The following is a 16930-nucleotide window of genomic DNA, read 5'->3' as shown; positions in this document are numbered from 1 at the left end:
CACAAATCAGTTTTGGCTTAATCTTCCCAACTACACTGTACATACATTATTTCTACTTTATATAGGCTGTATATTTATCATATCATTCCTACTTTTACTATATGTTAGTGTTATTTTAAGTTTTATGTGTTATTTGGTATGATTTGGTAGGTTATTTTTTGGGTCTGAGAATGCTCAAAAATTTTTCCCATATAGATTAATGGTAATTGCTTCTTTGCTTTATGCCATTTTGGCACGAAAGGTTTCATAGGAACGCTCTACCTTAGCGGGGGGAAATACGGGACAAGGGCAGTCCCGTATGGGACAAACCAACTTAGCCCAATATACAGGACATACGGGACAGTTGGCAACCCTATGTTCAATTTCAACAGTGCGTGACAGGGAATGAGGAAAGGTGCAGCTGACTCATATCGTTTCCTCGCGGCCCGGTAGCACATGCTTTGCGGCCCGGTGGTTGGGGACCCCGACCACTGACCTACAACACTTGAAAGCTTCTATAGAGGAACTGTGGAGAGCATTCTGACAGGCTGCATTACTTTCTGGTATTGGTGAGTTGTTTCTGCACAGGACTGAAAGAGGCTACAAAAAGTTGCAAGTTTAGTCAACTCCATCTTGGGTATCAGCCTCTGAGATCTTGAAGGAGCGGTGACTCAGAAAGGCAGCGTCCATTATTAAGGACCCCCATCACCCAGGACATGCCCTCTTCTCATTGTTAACATTGGGAAGGAGGTACAGAAGCCTGAAGGCACACACTCTGTGATTCAAGAACAGCTTCTTCCCCTCTGCCATCCAATTCCTCACTTTTGTTTTAATATATTATTTCTGTTCTACACTTTTTAAAAATCTATTTAATATACATATATATACTTACTGTAATTGATTTACTTGTTTTTTTCTTTTTATATGATCATGTGTTGCATTGTACTGCTGCTGCTAAGTTAACAAATTTCAAGATACATGCTGGTGATAATAAACTGGATTCTGAAACTGCAGTTGAGTTCAGTACAACTTCACCAAAGTCTATTTACTGAAATATTAACTATTCCTTTTTCCATGGATGCTGCCTGAGCTGCTTAGGTTTTCCAACATTTTCCACTGTCTGTCTCATATTAATCATTGGGTTCAATGTTTCTAGCTTGTTGGATAGGTATCACCGCCTTACAATTAAGAACTCATCACACAGGCCAAGAAGGTTAATGTGGTAGTAATTGCTGATAATATCATTTTTGATCTACAGATAGTATCCCTCCCTTGCCTTCATTTTTCTTTCCGAGTTCTAATGAAGGGTTACAGATCTGAAACATTGAGAATCCCTCAGGGTTGAGGATGACTTGCTTTCATTTTGGTTTTCCAGGTTCTGAGGTGGTTAATGAAGGCAATATAGGAACAGCAGACACTGTGATTGGTCAAGAGATGCCTGCAGCACATCAGTATACACTCAGTGCCTGGACACAGCGTTTTTTATGCCATCCTGGATCTTGCTCATTCACTTTCAGCAGTCATGGCCCAGACATCACCTGGAACCAGTGGTGATGTTGTATTTCTTCAAGTGCATAGTTGAAGCCTCCTTGAAGAAATGCAGAATCTTTTGTCCACCCAGTAATCTCTTGCCACAGTGAAGCTATTTTTTCAGTAGTCTGGTATCAGCCATGCATATAGTGTGGCCTGGCCAAATAGTCAGCAATTTGTAACTAGAGTTTTGAAGCTGATATTGGCATATTGTTTCCCTCCTGTGAACTTGGAAGTACTTTTCACAGATATCATTCATGATGTTTTTCCAATGCCTTGAGGTAACTGATGTGCGTAGTTCAAATTGCAGAAGCATGTAGGAGAGCAAGGATCACTGCTGCCAATCAACCATGAATTTTGTTTGAGTCTTGATCTTCAAATACTCCTTTTGTTTTGATAAAAAAATAGAAGACCTAGCTGGTGCATTTTTGTGGGTGGCTACTTTCATCAGCAACTTCTGCCTTTGTTAAAGGGTGGCCTCTGAGATATGGCAGATTGTTAGATGTTCTTTGTCTTATGGAGGTTGACTGTAAGCCCCATCTTTTCATATGCTTCAGTGAAAATGTTGATGAAGGTTTGGGGCTTATTCTCTAAGTACGTGCACCTAAGCATGGGGGCGCAAAGCGCAGAATCAAATATCGCTGTGGTGATTGTACGCTCTAGTATCATTTGTTTGGCGACAATAAAGTAAAGTAATATGCATCATCTGCATACTACAGCTCAGCTATTGAAGTTCATGAGATCTTGGTGCTGGAGTGTAGTAGCCATAGGTTTGGACATTTTCCCTTTGATCCCATCATGGAGGAAACATAAGATAAAAATGAAATGTTGTGGACAGCTGTAGTTCAAAAGGGCATTCCACAGTCCCTCATGATCAAAAGAGATAAAAGCTTTGATGAGGTTGAGAAAGGCCATGTACTGATGCTGCTCCCAGCATTTATCTTGTTGTGCAGTGAAGATGAATTTTACTTCCATGGACACTGCAGTTCAGGGAGCAGCTTGTCAATGACTGAGTAGAGACTGTACTGAAGATGACTTTTCTCCTGGCAAACAGTAGGAAGAGTCTGTAATTTCCAATGCTGAACGTCTCCTTTCCTGACGATGCTATAATATCCCAGTATATCTTCCTCTTTACAGATGTGGATAATGATCCAAGGTGATATACCAGATGGTGTAAGCCTATTGAAATTCTAAAAGTTGGCATTGAAGAGCTTCAACAGAATTACACCTCAATTTATAGATTCATGATGCGTTGATGTCACTTAATCTACTATTAGTGTTAAACTGGGGGATGGAGGGATCGGAGGCAGGTCAGTTGTGGTCTAGAGCATGTACAGAAGGGTAAGATGGGCCTAAAAATTAGTTGTCAAGCTGGAGAAGTTGTACACATGTTGCTTTTGCTTTTAAGCATGAAATAAATGCAACTAAGAAATCTAATTATCAGTGGATTAGACTAAAGTACAGTAAATATGCAGACACGCTACCATCTGATCATTTGGAAGTCTAGATAGTTCAGCATCTGGCTCGCCAGATAATGTTTTCCATGCATCTGCAAAACTCTCCAGTCCTCACACTCCCCCCGACCCAAGAGACTTTTGGTCCCACTCTACTTGTTTTGATGTTAATACATACGTGACCTTTGGCTATTCACCTTCCTGCTCCAGAATGTTTTGCAATCTTTCAGTGATTTTCTTGACAAACAATACATAACTAGGTGGTAATGAGGCTTTGGAGGGATCCGGGCAGGTCATTTGAACAGGCAAAATGTTGAGGAATGCAGTGTAATGAGGAATAATGTGAGCTCATCAACTTTTGTAGGAAAAATAATAGAGCAAAGTATTTTTAATGGTCAAAGAGTGAAAGGTACTTATACTTACAGGAAATTATGCTTAAACCTTGAGGTTCTCCTTGTCAACATCTTCACTGCCTTTTCTTTATAGCCTGGTGCCTTTTATTTCAATGGACCAATTGCAATTCAGAAAAACTTACACTAAAACATGGTGCTGGGTTTCTACCATGGTTCTTCTGATGCTGTCTGCTGGGTTCACTGGGTTTGGCAAGATTAATGAAAATGGAAAGTTCAAATGATCATAGCCCAAGCCAACAAGTCTAATTGAGGTTCTTGCTCATTCTGCAGTGCTGGGCTTATCTCATATCCCAAGTTAAAATAGTCTCAAACTTACTGATTATACAACCATTGTTGGTAGAATCTCAGGTGTACAGGAGCTATGCCAACAAGTGGAATGGTGCCGCAGCAACAACCTGGCAGTCCGCATCAGTAAGACGAAAGAGCTGGTTGTGGACTTCAGGAAGGCTAAGACGAAGGAACACATACCAATCCTCATAGGGGAATCAGAAGTGGAGAGAGTGAGCAGTTTCAAGTTCCTGTGTGTCAAGATCTCTGAGGATCTAACCTGGACCCAACACATTGATGTAGTCATAAAGAAGGCAAGACAGCGGCTATACCTTATTAGGAGCTTGAAGCGATTTGACATGTCAACAAATACACTCAAAAACTTCTATAATTGTACCATGGAGAGCATTCTGACAGGCTGCATCACTGTCTGGTATGGAGGGGCTACTGCACAGGACCGATAGAAGCTGCAGAAGGTTGTAAATCTAATCAGCTCCATGTTGGGCACCAGCCTACAAAGTACCCAGGACATATTTAGGGAGCGGTGTCTCAGAAAGGCAGCATCCATTATTAAGGAACTCCAGCACTCAGGGCATGTGTTTTTCTCACTGTTACCATCAGGTAGGAGATACAGAAGCCTGAAGGCACGCACTCTGATTCAGGAACAGCTTCTTCCCCTCTGCCATCTGATTCCTGAATGCACTTTGAAGCTTTGAACACTATCTTACTTTTTTAATATACAGTTTATCTGTTTTTGCACATTTTTAAATAATCTATTCAATATGTATAATTTACTTGTTTATTTATTATTGTTTTATTTTATTTATTATTACTTTTTTTCTGTCTGTGCTAGATTATGTATTGCATTGAACTGCTGCTGCTAAGTTAATAAATTTCACATCACATGCCAGTGATAATAAACCTGATTCTGATTCTAATATGCAGTACAAATGAAATTTGGAACAGATCTTGCTAGCCTACCTGACATCAATGCCTCAGGTGCTTCATGTGAGTACTGAGTTGATTTTGATGCAGAGCTTGCTGACATGAAGCATCACAGACCCCAACAATTTGAACTGGGTGTAGCAGAACATCTCTTGCTTCAGCGAGGAAGCTCCCTCCACTCCCAAAATCTTTAACCAATAGACAGCCATAATCTCAGCTTTGCCACCAATAAGAATTCTGAAACTAGTTTAAAAACTTTAAAATGCTTCTAACATTCAGAAACTCCCAAAGGTATAATATGTAAAGATAAGTGTTTTTAAAATATAAATTATTTAGCTTCTTGGAAGTAAAGATAAATATAGTTAAGTAGGAGCATCTAAGATCAATTAAATAAAGCACAATGATTAAAAATGAAAGGAACTTGCATTCCATACTAACTCACAGTCAGCCCCATGATTCCCATTGGAATTGATGTGTTCCGGGATCCTTTGCCAAACAGGGGGTGCAGTGACTAAGTGAACTAACACATTTAGCACACAGAAAGCTTCAGACCTACTCCGTACATGTACCAGTAGCAGCAAAATATATCCCCAGCTCTTCAGTTTCTGATCCCTGTTAAATCATAATTCGGTTAAAACTGGTAGCAATTTTTGGCATTCATGTTATTGAACATGATTTTAGCAGTTGCTAAAATAGAAAGGGGCACTATCATGGGTCTCTCCACAACCATCACTTACAGTTTTATCCGTAACTATGTGAAATCCATGCCAGATATTATAGGAAATTTCCAGGTGCTACAAAGCCAAGTAGTTTTAGTTGACATCTGTTCTGTTCCAATGGTTAATATTTTAAATTGTGATGGGGAACAGAGCATGTATTGACAATGATGCCAACAAATGATTGTACCTCTTGGTAACTCCACTCAAGCAAAACATTGCTACTTTGCACATGTTCTTCATTAAAACAAATATATCAATAAGCAGAGAAACTGATGGGTGGTGTTATTTGGTTGCAGGAACATTCAAGTCAGAAACAAAAGATAGGACCATAACTGTAGGAGCATAATTAGACCATTTGGCCCATCAGATCTTCTCTGCTATTTGATCAGGGCTTTTGCCATTTCCCTCTCAACTCCATACTCCCACCTTCTCCCCCATAACCTTTTACATCCTGACTTAGCAAGAAATAACTGTCTCTGCTTTAAATACACCCAATTACCTGGTTCCACAACCATCTGTGGCAATGAATTCCACAGATTTACCACAGTCTGGATAAAGAAATTCCTTCTCATCTTTGTTTTAAATAGACATCTGAGAATATGCATTCTGGTCCTCGACTTCCCCACTAAATTCTCACCCCATCCATTCAGTAGGTTTCAATGAGATCCCCTCCTCATTCTTCTAAATTCCAGTGAATACAAGCCCAGAGCCATCAAGCACTTCTCATTCGATGAGCCTATCATTCTCAGGATAACTTTCGTGAATCTTTCCAATGTCATTACATCCTTTCTTAGACAAGGGGCCCAAAACTGCTCGCAATACTCCAGGTTAGCCCATACTAGTGCATTATAGATCCTCAGCATTGCACCCTTGTTTTTATATTCTAGTCCTCTTAAAATGAAAGTTAACATTGTATTTGTTTTCCTCACCACCAGCTCAACCTGCAAGTTAACTTTTAGGGAATCCTGCAGGGGGACTCCCAAGTCCTTTTGCACCTCAGACTTTTGAATTTTCTCCCTGTTTAGAAAATAGTCTATGCTTTTATTCCTCCTACAAAAGTGCATGACCATCTATTTCCTGGCTCCTCTGCCCATTCTTCTAATCTGTCTAAGCCCTTCTGCAGCCTCCCTGCTTCCTCAACACCACCTGTCCCTCCACCTATCTTCATATTATCTGCAAACTTGGCCACAAAAGCCGTCATTGACATACAAAATAAAAAGAAGCAGTCCTAACACTGACCCCTGTGGCACATCACTAATCAGCAGCGGACAGTCAGAAAAGACTCCCTTTATTCCCACTCTTTGCCTCCTGCCAATTAGCCAATACTCTATCCATACTAGTATCTTTCCTTTAATACTATGGGCTCTTATCTTGCTAAGCATCCTCATGTGTGGCACCTTATCAAAGGCCTTCTTAAAATCCAAGTATACAACATCCACTGATTCTCCTTTGTCTATCCTGCTTGTTATTTCTTCAAAGAATTCCAACAGATTTGTCAGGCAAGATTTCCCCTTTTTAAAAACCATGCTGACTTTGGCCGATTTTATCATGTGTCTCCAAGTACCATGGAACCTCATCCTTAATTGACTCCACATCTTCCCAGCCACTGAGGTCAGGCTAACTGGCCTATAACTTCCTTTCTTCTGCCTCCCTGTCTTCTTGAAGAGTGGAGTGACATTTGCAATTTTCCAGCCCTCTGGAACCATGCCAGAATCTTGTGATTTTTGATGTCTTCACAATTTCTTCAGCTACCTCTTTCAGAACTCTGGGGTATAGTCCATCTGCTCTGGGTGTCTTACCTTCAGACCTTTCAGCTTCCCAAGCACCTTCTCTCTAGTAGTAGGAACTGCACTCACTTCTGCCCTCTGACACTCTCAACCTTCTGGCATACTGCTAGTGTCTTCTACTGTGAAGACTGATGCAAAATATTTGTTCAAACTATTTCCTTGCCCCCATTACTACCTCTCCAGCATCCTTTAGTAGTAATCTGATATCTACTCTTGCATCTCTTTTACGCTTTATATATATGAAGCATCTTTTAATATCCTCTTTGATGTTATTGGCAATCTTACCTTCATATTTAATCTTTTCCCTCCTTATGATAGATGCCTACACTGAAGAAGTTTAGATCTTCTCTTCAACAGGAGTTTAGTGAAACCCTCTCTCACTGCTCCCCATCTGTAATTTCTTCAGCCCTTCAACTTTTTGACCACACTTTGACTCCTATCATTTCAGATCTCCCCCTCCCCCTCCTACTTTCAAATCTCTTACTATCTCTTCTTTCAGTTAGTTCTCACAAAGGGTCCCAGCCCGAAACCTCGACTGTACCTTTTCCTGTAGATGCTGCCTGGCCTGCTGCGTTCCACCAGCACTTTTTGTGTGTGTTGCTTGAATTTCCAGCATCTGCAGATTTCCTTGTGTCTACTTACTTGCCTTCTGTTGGTTTTTAAAAGCCTACCAATCCTTTAACTTCCCACTAATTTTTGCTCTGTTATATGCCCTCTCTTTTGCTTTTAGATTGGCTTTGTGTTCCCATGTCAGCCATAGTTGTGTCATTCTGCCTTTAGAAAACTTCTGCTTTGGGATATATCTACCTTGTGCCATCCAAATGGATCCCAGAAACCCCAGCCATTGCTGCTCTGCTGTCATCCCTGCTAGTATCCCCATCTAGTCACTTTGACCAACTCCTCTCTCATGTCTTTGTAATTCCATATTACCATTGTAATACTAATACATTTGACTTTTGCCTCTCCCTCTCAGATTGCAGTGTGCATTCTATCATATTATAATCACTGCTTTCTAAGGGTTCCTTTACTTAAGTTTCCTAATCAAATCTGGTTCATTACACAACACCCAATTCAGAATAGCTGATCCCCTAGTGGGCTCAACCACATGCTGCATCTTAACAGCATTCTACAAATTCTCTCTCTCTCTCAGGATTCAAAATCAGCATCAACTTGCTTTTCCCAATCTACCTGCATATTGAAATCTCCCATGACTATTGTAACATTGCCCTTTAGACATGGATTTTCTATCTCCCACTGTATTTATAGCCCATCTCCTGGCTTTTGTTTGGAGACCTGTATATAACACCCATCAAGGTTTTTTTTAACCCTTGCTGTTTCTCAACTCTACTCGTAATGATTCTACAGCTTCAGATCCTGTGTCACCTCTTTCTAAGCATTTGATTTCACTTTTTTTTAACCAGTAGAGCCACACTACCCACTTTGCCCATGTACCGGTCTGCTATGTGTTTCCTTGGATGTTAAGCTCCCAACTATAATTTTCTTCCGGCCACAATTCAGTGATGCCCACAACTTTATACCTGCCAATCTACTACAAGATCATCTTCTGGATCCCAATGATCCAGAAATATGGAACCCTGCCCTTTGCACCAGTTCCTCAACCATGTATTCATCTGCCAAATTCAGCACAAGCAGCAATACAGAGACTACCACCCTTGAGGTTCAGCTTTTCAGCTTTCTACCTAGCTCCTTAAGTTCTCTCTTCAGGACCTCCTGCCTTTTCCTACATGTCGTTGGTGTCAATATGTGCTAAGACTTCTGGCTGCTCACCCTCCCCCTTTAGAATACCGTAGATCCAATCCGAGATGTCCTTGACTCTGACATCTGGGAGGCAATGTACCATCTGAGTGTCTCTATTGCATCCACAGAATCTTGTGTCTACTGCTCTAACGGTGGAATCGTCTATCACTAGTGTAGTCCTCTTCTCCACCTTTGCTTCTGAACCACAGCACCAGACTCAGTGCCAGAGACCTGGTCGCTGCGGCTTCCCTCTTATAGGTCATCCCAACCCCCACCACCCCCCCCCCTCCCAACAGTATCCAAAATGGTATACTTCTTATTGAGGAATACAGCCATGGGCTGCTCATTTCTTTTCCCTCTTCTGACAGTCACCCAGGTACTTGCCTGCTGCAACTTAAGGGTGACTACCTTCCTGTAGCTCCAATCTATTATCTTCTCAGTTTCCCATATGAGCTGAAGGTCATTGAGCCGCAGCTTCAGTTCCTTAACATGTTCTCTGAGGAGCTGCAGCTCGGTGCACCTGGTGCAGGTGTGATTATCCAAGAGGCTGGAGGTCTCCCAGAATTCCCACATCTCACACAAAGAGCATAACACAGCCCATGGAGCCATTCTTACTGCTCTAACTATGTACTAACAAAGAATGGAGAAGAAGAAACTTACCAGACACGTACCTTGCCCAAGCCTGTTCTCACCAAAGCCTCCCCACTCTAACACTGGTCCACACCCACAATGCCACTCCAACATTGGCTGCTCTGCTTGCCTTAGTTTTGTTTGCCTTTGCTAATGAATCGGGATTTGATTGGGCCACCGGAAGACACTGAAAGTCCACTATTGTGCCTTTTTAAAATCTCACTCATAGAGCTGTGAGTTGCCTCCTTTCTATTTGCCAATCCGATTGAGCCGCCAAAAGAAAAACTATTAAAATAAAATTAATAGTAAACAGTAGTTTACAAGCATATTTATTTCCAAGACTGGTTGAGGTGGCAGTGTTTTGTAAGTCAAAATGTCAGCGTTATATCATGTTTCACTTTCGTAGAAGAATTTGGAGAACACTTTGCTGCCTATATTACTCATTTAAATTTAGTCACTTTAGGTGAAATGTTACTCTGTGCATGGTAATAAGGCCTTAATCAAAAGTGACAGAGCTTTTCTTTATATTTATATGAATCTCTTCCAAACAAATCACCATTGAATTTGGCTTGTATTATGGTGCTTTGGTAGTGAAGGCATATCCTTTGTTTCTTCTGCTTCTCTCCTCAGTCAAAATGTCTCAATTCACAGAAAAAAATTGATCAAATGTTTAGATATCAGATAAAGTAAATCTCTGTTCAAAGTGAATAAAATATATAAAATATTGATTCATGATAAGATCTGCATAGGTTTTTTTCATGAACTCTAATTGTTTTCGTCAGCTTTCATTGATTCACATGTTGATAATCTTTAATCATAATAATCCAGGATGCCTTCTTGATTTGGCATTAACAATTTTGATAGTACAACAGTTTATAAAATTATTTTAAAAGTAATTGTGAATTTAGAAACTTAGTTCAGGTTCAGTTCTTCCATAGGTGGATATTTTGGGTTCAAGTTACACTCCAAAGACCAGAACAGAAAATATAGGCTGACATGTCAGCAAGGTGCTCAGGGATTGCTGCACTATCTTTTGGCTAATATATTCTGCTGAGCCTCTTCTTCCTTAGGTGAGTGAAATGATCAAGTTCTGTGGCATATTTCAAGAAGAAAAGGGCAGGTTTTCCTCATGTCCTGGGCAATATGCATCTCTCAACCAACATCAGTGAAACAACTCAATTGGTCATCATCACGTTGTTTATGGGATTTTGGTCGATGCCAATTAACTCTTGGGTTTCTGTACACTACAAGAGTAATTCGACTTCAATATTATTTATAGACCAACTGGTAGATGTAGAAGGTGGCTGCCACAAACACAGTAGACGCAGACCTCGAGGAATATGCCCCATCTGTCATTGGCTACATTCGTAAGTCTGTAGATGTTGGTACCTCAAGGACGGTCAGCTCACAGTCCAACTAGAAGCTCTGGCTGAGCGCTGAGGTGCAACTCCTAATAAAAGCCTGGGACATTGCCTTCAAGTCCAGTGACAGAATATCTGTCTGAGCAGCCAGGAGAAACTTCATCCTAGGCATCAAGAGGGCAAAGACCACCTATACACAAAAAAATTCAGGAACACCTGTCTGATAACAATCCCCAGTGTATGTGGTTGGGCATCAAGGACATTACTGACTGCGCCAGGAAAAACAGCATCAACTGTACCTGTGATGCTTCCCTCTCTGATGCTCTAAACAAGTTCTATGCACGCTTTGAGGCATGCAACACAACACTGGCCACAAAAGCTCCCCCTTCCCCACCCCCAGGTGAGCAGCCACTGTCAGTAACAGCAGCAGGTATGAGAAGAATTCTGCAGAGAGTCAATCCCTCTCAGGTGCCAATGCTAGACAACATCCCCAGGCCAAGTACTCAGGGAGAGTGCACACCAGCTCATTGACATCTTCATGCATATCTTCAACACTTCACTCCTCCAGGCTGCTGTACCCACATGCTGCAAATCAGCCTCCATCATCCACATACCAAAGAACCATGCACCTTCAGAACTAAATGACTACTGCCCAATGGCATTGATGCCAATCAACATGAAGTCCTTGAATGGTTGATGATGGCACATATCACAAACTCCATTCCTGCCCCAGTGGACACTCACCAATATGCTTACTGACAAAACCACTCTATGACAGATGGCATAGTACCTGTCATTCACCTGCCCCTGAAACACCTAGAAAACAAAGGCACTTAAGTCAGAATGCTGTGTCTGAATTTTAGTTCGGCATTCAACGCTATTGTCCCACAGACGTTGGTGAACAAACTCTGATTCCTCGATCTAAATGCACCACTGTGCAACTGAGTGCTGGAGTTCCTAAAGAACAGATTTCAGTCACGATGAACAACCGCTCCTCCCTTCCCATCATCCTCAACATGGGTGCCCCCCAGGGCTGTGTGTTGAGCCTATTTCTGTCCACTGCTCACATATGACTGCATAGCCAAACACCCAAGCAACAACTTCTTCAAGTTTGCTGGTGACATGACAGTGGTGGGGCTCATCACCAACAATGATGGCCTGCAGAGAGGAAATGGAAGAGATTGAGGCTTGTTGATAAGCAAATAACCTCTTTCTTAATGTCAGCAAGACAAAGGAAATAGTTATTGACTTCAAGAGAAGTTGCACCACCCTTCTGTCCCTTTACATTGGTGGCACAGCAGTGGAAATTACAAGCAGTTTCAAACTCCTGGGAGTGCACATCACACACAACCTCTCATGGTCCCAGACCACATCCTGCACAGTCAAGAAAGCTCACCTCACTACTTTCTGAAGCAGCTAAAGAGAGCTGGAGTTTGCACATCCATAATGACATCATTCTGCAGATGCTCAATAGAGAGCATCTTAACAAGCTGAATCACTGCTTGGTACAGAAACTGCACTGGAGCGGACAGGAAGCTCTACAATGGGTATTCAAAACTGCCCAAAGCATCACTGGCACTGGCCTACCCGTCATTAAGGACTTGTATACAGAAGAGTGCTAGAAAAGGGCAAGTCACGTCATGAAAGATCTCCCATATCTTGCTCATGGACTGTTTGTCCCACTATCAGGGAGGAAGCTATGTCACATCTACACCAGGGCCACCAGACTCAGAAACAGTTACCTTCCCCAAGCAGTAAGACTGATCAACACCTCCATCCACTAACTCCATGAATACTTTATTATTTCCTATCATGTATTTATATTTATTGTTTTATTATTATTATTGTGTTCTTTTTCCGTTGTGTTTTTTTTCTGTGCTGCATCAGATCCAGAGTAACAATTATTTCATTCTTCTTATACTTGTGTACAGGAAATGACATTAAACAATCTTGAATCCTGTTTTTTGACTGACTTTGATTGAGGTTGTGAAAAAAAGCATAGATATTCAAATTCTAATATTTCTTCAAAAGTGGCTATAAAGTAATGTGCAATTTTTATATTATAAGAAGTACCTGATATATCAGAGGATCTGTCCTGCGACCAGCACGTTAGTATCATCAAATTGAAGATGTCATTTTTTATTTCATAGAAGTTTGCATTGATCTGGCATTTCAACAAAAACTTTGACAAACTTCTGTAGATCCGCAATTGAGAGTATCTTAACTGGTTGCATCCCAGCGCAGTATGGATTGGAAAAGATCACAGAAAGTGGTGGATATAGCTCAGTCCATCCCAGGCAAAGCCCCTCCCCGCCACTGAGTACTTTAACAGGGAGCGCTACCACAATAAAGCAGCATCTATCATCAAAGGCACCCACCATCCAGGCCATGTTCTCTTCTCACTACTACCATTGGGCAGACAGTACCTAAGCTATAGATCTCACACCACCAGGTTCAGGAAGAGTTATTACTCTTGAAGTATGAATCTATACTGTGGCCTATAGACTAGCTTTTAAAAACTCTGTACAATTGATGTTCTCTGTACTTTTTTTTTGTTCTTTTGCACATTGGTTGTTTGTCAGTCTTTAACTGTATACTTTTTTTGTATTTCTTTGTTTTTTTCCTGTAAATACCTGCAAGAAACTGAATCTCAAGCAAGTAATGGTAACATATACGTACTTTGATAATAAATTTACTTTGAACTTTGAGGCAATGCATTTTAGGACATATTATAAAGGAAACATTTCTGCAGGGCAGTAGTTTGAAGAATTTAAATTTATGATAATTTATAAGCATGAGTTGGAAAAAATAAAATAATTATTATATATCTTAATTTCAAATAAACTGGAATAAATTGTGAGATTGTAGCTGTCCAAATTATTTCAAGAAATTATATCTGTTAACAATTATCATGCGTTTGCTTTGTATCATTTACACTTTACAAATTTACAAAATTATCTTGTGATTGTTTGATAATTAATTTCTGATGTGAAGGAAGCTTCACTGAAGACACTTGTCTTTCTATCATGTGAGTCAAAAGTGAAATTTCTGTTGAGATCTACAATTTTGTGGTTTACTACATTGTTCTTGGTGATAGAAGAGATAATATCTTAATTCCTTTCTTGATCCTTGCTGTCTCTGCACTGACTGCTCCAACATGACCTTGCTCAGCATCTGATGACCTGCTCAGTTGCTGTCAGTTGTATGGAAGGCTGCTGCTGTTGAAAGTGGCCCTAAGGGATGCCTGGGAACCACTGGTCCATTGACCCATAAGAACAAGGGATTGAGATCAGAGCCAGTTGATTTTGACATGGCTGTGCTGGGCCATTGCACATAATAGCCATCAGACCAGCCTATATTTTTCTGCTTGTTAAATGCCGTGTGTTTTGTGCTTGTTAAGAGATAGACAAATTTTAGATCAAACGCTTGCTGTGATTTTTTTTGCAGCACTAATTACAAGCATTACCCCTATTTTGTTTGAGGGGCCCAAAATAGCTTGCAGCATTCTTAATTGTTTTAACCAGCAATAATAATGTTGCAGATAATTAGCATGAAGTTACCATGAATGAAATGGGAAATGTTAAGGTGAAGGGTTTTAAAGTGCCTGAGGAATACAGGGGAAAATAAAGGAGCAATTATTTACAAAAGTGGATTGCTTTTCATATTGTGCAGTCGTTTGTACTTATGTAAGTATTTGATCATTGATAACCAGAGGGTACATTGCATTAGTTATAGATAATCTTAAATGGTTTCTAACAGAATGTAGAAATGCTGCACATAACAAATCTCACCAATGTTTAAGGTAATCAAAGAAATACTGGCTTTTCGTTTATTTTCTTTGAGGGCAATTTTGACCTATGGTGATAAAGTTCTCAATAACAGCTTAGCTATCTTTTAAATGTCTCTCTTAGTTTTAATTTTCTTTAACATATCAAAATTATGCATTCACTCTATTTCTCTCCATGGTGCATTCATATTTCATTGCAGTTTAGCGGTTTTAGCTCATTTTTAAAACTATGTTGTATTTTATGAAACTAAATATTGTGATAGCAGAGACAGATACTGTAGGTGTTTGTTTTAGGTGAAATATGATATTAAGCAGTTATAATATGTGATAAGTACGTCCAGATAGTAGAGATCCAGGGTTACTAACAAATGTTACAGTGTTCTGTTTAGTAATTTGATGACTCTGACAAAATGTTCTTATTAGAAGGAAACAACTGCACCACCTGAATATCTCTAAGTCCTTATACTTTGATTCAGAAGCCTTGGAGAATTGTGTGTAACAATCTGAATCATATTATTCCCCCTCCAACTTCCTAGCTATGTACCTTTGAATAGCTGGGAAACTCTGGCCCATGTATTCTGTCAGGATTTTGCCTTTGCTCGTGATCATAATCAAGAAACATGGTAAATGCTCCTCTCAAATGCAATGCAGCAGGTTAATACCATTTAAAATGTTTTTTTGGAGATGAATGATTTTCTTATGTATTTTGTCATTTTTTTTCTCAGTGATAGCACTCTCACCTCCAGATTCAAAAGTTTTTTCAAGGATAACTGTACAGTTAAGCATCATAATCTAGGTCAATATATCAGTGTAGTACTGAGAAAATGCTATATGACTGGGCATGCAGTTTTTAGGATGAGATATTACATGTTTTAATAGATCCCTCTGTATTCCTTCTGTTCTGGACAATATTTATTGCTTGACCAATCTAGTTTGCTGGGAGATTACATACTGCCAACACAAGCAGTACTGAGCAAGTGTCTGTTCTGGCTACACCACAGGCTTCAGGAAATATAGTTGTAGTGACTGTACGATGAGGTATTGATTGCCATTGAGAATAGATTTCCAAGCGAGTGGCAGCAGTCATTAGGTAACCTCTCTTGAGGTGAGTGCACAACACATGTGAAGATTTGGGGAAGGAAAGGAGCAAACAGCGATGGAATTTAGAGGGAAGGGAAGAGAATCTTAGAGGAATAAAGGTAAGTTAGGGAGCCTGAGGGAACCAAGGGAAATGGGTAGCCAAGAAAAGCAGTTAGGGAAAGGGGGACAGAGGTAGGGAGATACAAGGAGGTAACAGATCAAGCATAGTTGTTGCAAAAGAACAACTGAGGAAAAGGTGATGGCAAGATTGTGTGTGTGAGGCTAGAATAAGCCTGCATACACTTAGTGGATATGTATTTTTGTATGCTAGTCTGTGCAACAAAGCCTAGTCTTCATTCATCATGGACCAGAACCATGTTCTTTGTGGCACCTGATATGTAAAGGCCACCAGATGTTAAAAGAATTCATGCACAAGCCTCATCCACTCCTCCCCACTCGAATGAAGCAAGCCAACCTCAGTCCTTATTTACTTACTATTTTCTCTCTCGGAGCAGTGATTTTTTTCAGAAATCTTGAGCTCTAAGTCTTTTTGTGAATTATGTTGTCAGATATTTAGTTATGGGTGAATTAATCAATTATTTAGCGGCTTATTTTCAATTTGGTCTTGTTTGTTCAAAATAGTAATGAATACATTAGTTATTGTTAACTGGTGCTTGGGTTGTAAAAGATATTTTTAAGCAGTTGAACTTGAGATGGTTATTCCTATCACAGCTATTTTTAAATTGCTTTGGTACTCAGAACATAGTTCACTGAAACTGACAAATATGACTTTTAGCAGATTAAAACAGTGTGAATAAAGTATGCGTATTTGCATCTCATTTCTGAATTTTGCATAGAATATGATAAAAGAGGCCCTGGCTATAAGTACTTTATTTTCTGAAATGAATGATGATTTATTTCTTCCATAGGAGCTGATTCCTGAATTTTATTATCTTCCGGAGATGTTTGTGAATTCCAACAACTACAATTTGGGTGTTATGGATGATGGCACTGTGGTGTCTGATGTAGAGCTTCCACCATGGGCCAAGACTCCTGAAGAATTTGTTCGCATAAACAGACTGGTAAGATATTTAGATTATTTCTTTCAAGAATGTCATGTTTTGGGTTTGTGACTCATGAAACCAGTTTAAAGTATGGGATGATAAAAAACTTCTGAGAAGCAATAGTATGAAATTGTCATAATGATTTTTAATATGTAA

At 40.0% G+C, this 16930-nt stretch overlaps 1 protein-coding gene across 2 annotated transcripts in view; it reads left to right on the top strand.

The window, feature by feature from the left end:
- The window catches only part of lrba (LPS-responsive vesicle trafficking, beach and anchor containing), an 803145-nt gene that overhangs the window by 607800 nt on the left and 178415 nt on the right, over nt 1–16930 (top strand). For both annotated transcript variants that reach the window (XM_072256051.1, XM_072256050.1), the window contains exon 46: nt 16640–16792. In XM_072256051.1, the coding sequence (XP_072112152.1) occupies nt 16640–16792 (153 nt within the window). The remainder of the gene's footprint in view (nt 1–16639; nt 16793–16930) is intronic.

Source organism: Mobula birostris, chromosome 4 (assembly GCF_030028105.1).
Source record: "Mobula birostris isolate sMobBir1 chromosome 4, sMobBir1.hap1, whole genome shotgun sequence".
Taxonomy (NCBI): domain Eukaryota; kingdom Metazoa; phylum Chordata; class Chondrichthyes; order Myliobatiformes; family Myliobatidae; genus Mobula; species Mobula birostris.
Note: the sequence above shows the minus strand (reverse complement) of the source record. Positions and strands in the feature narration are given on the sequence as shown.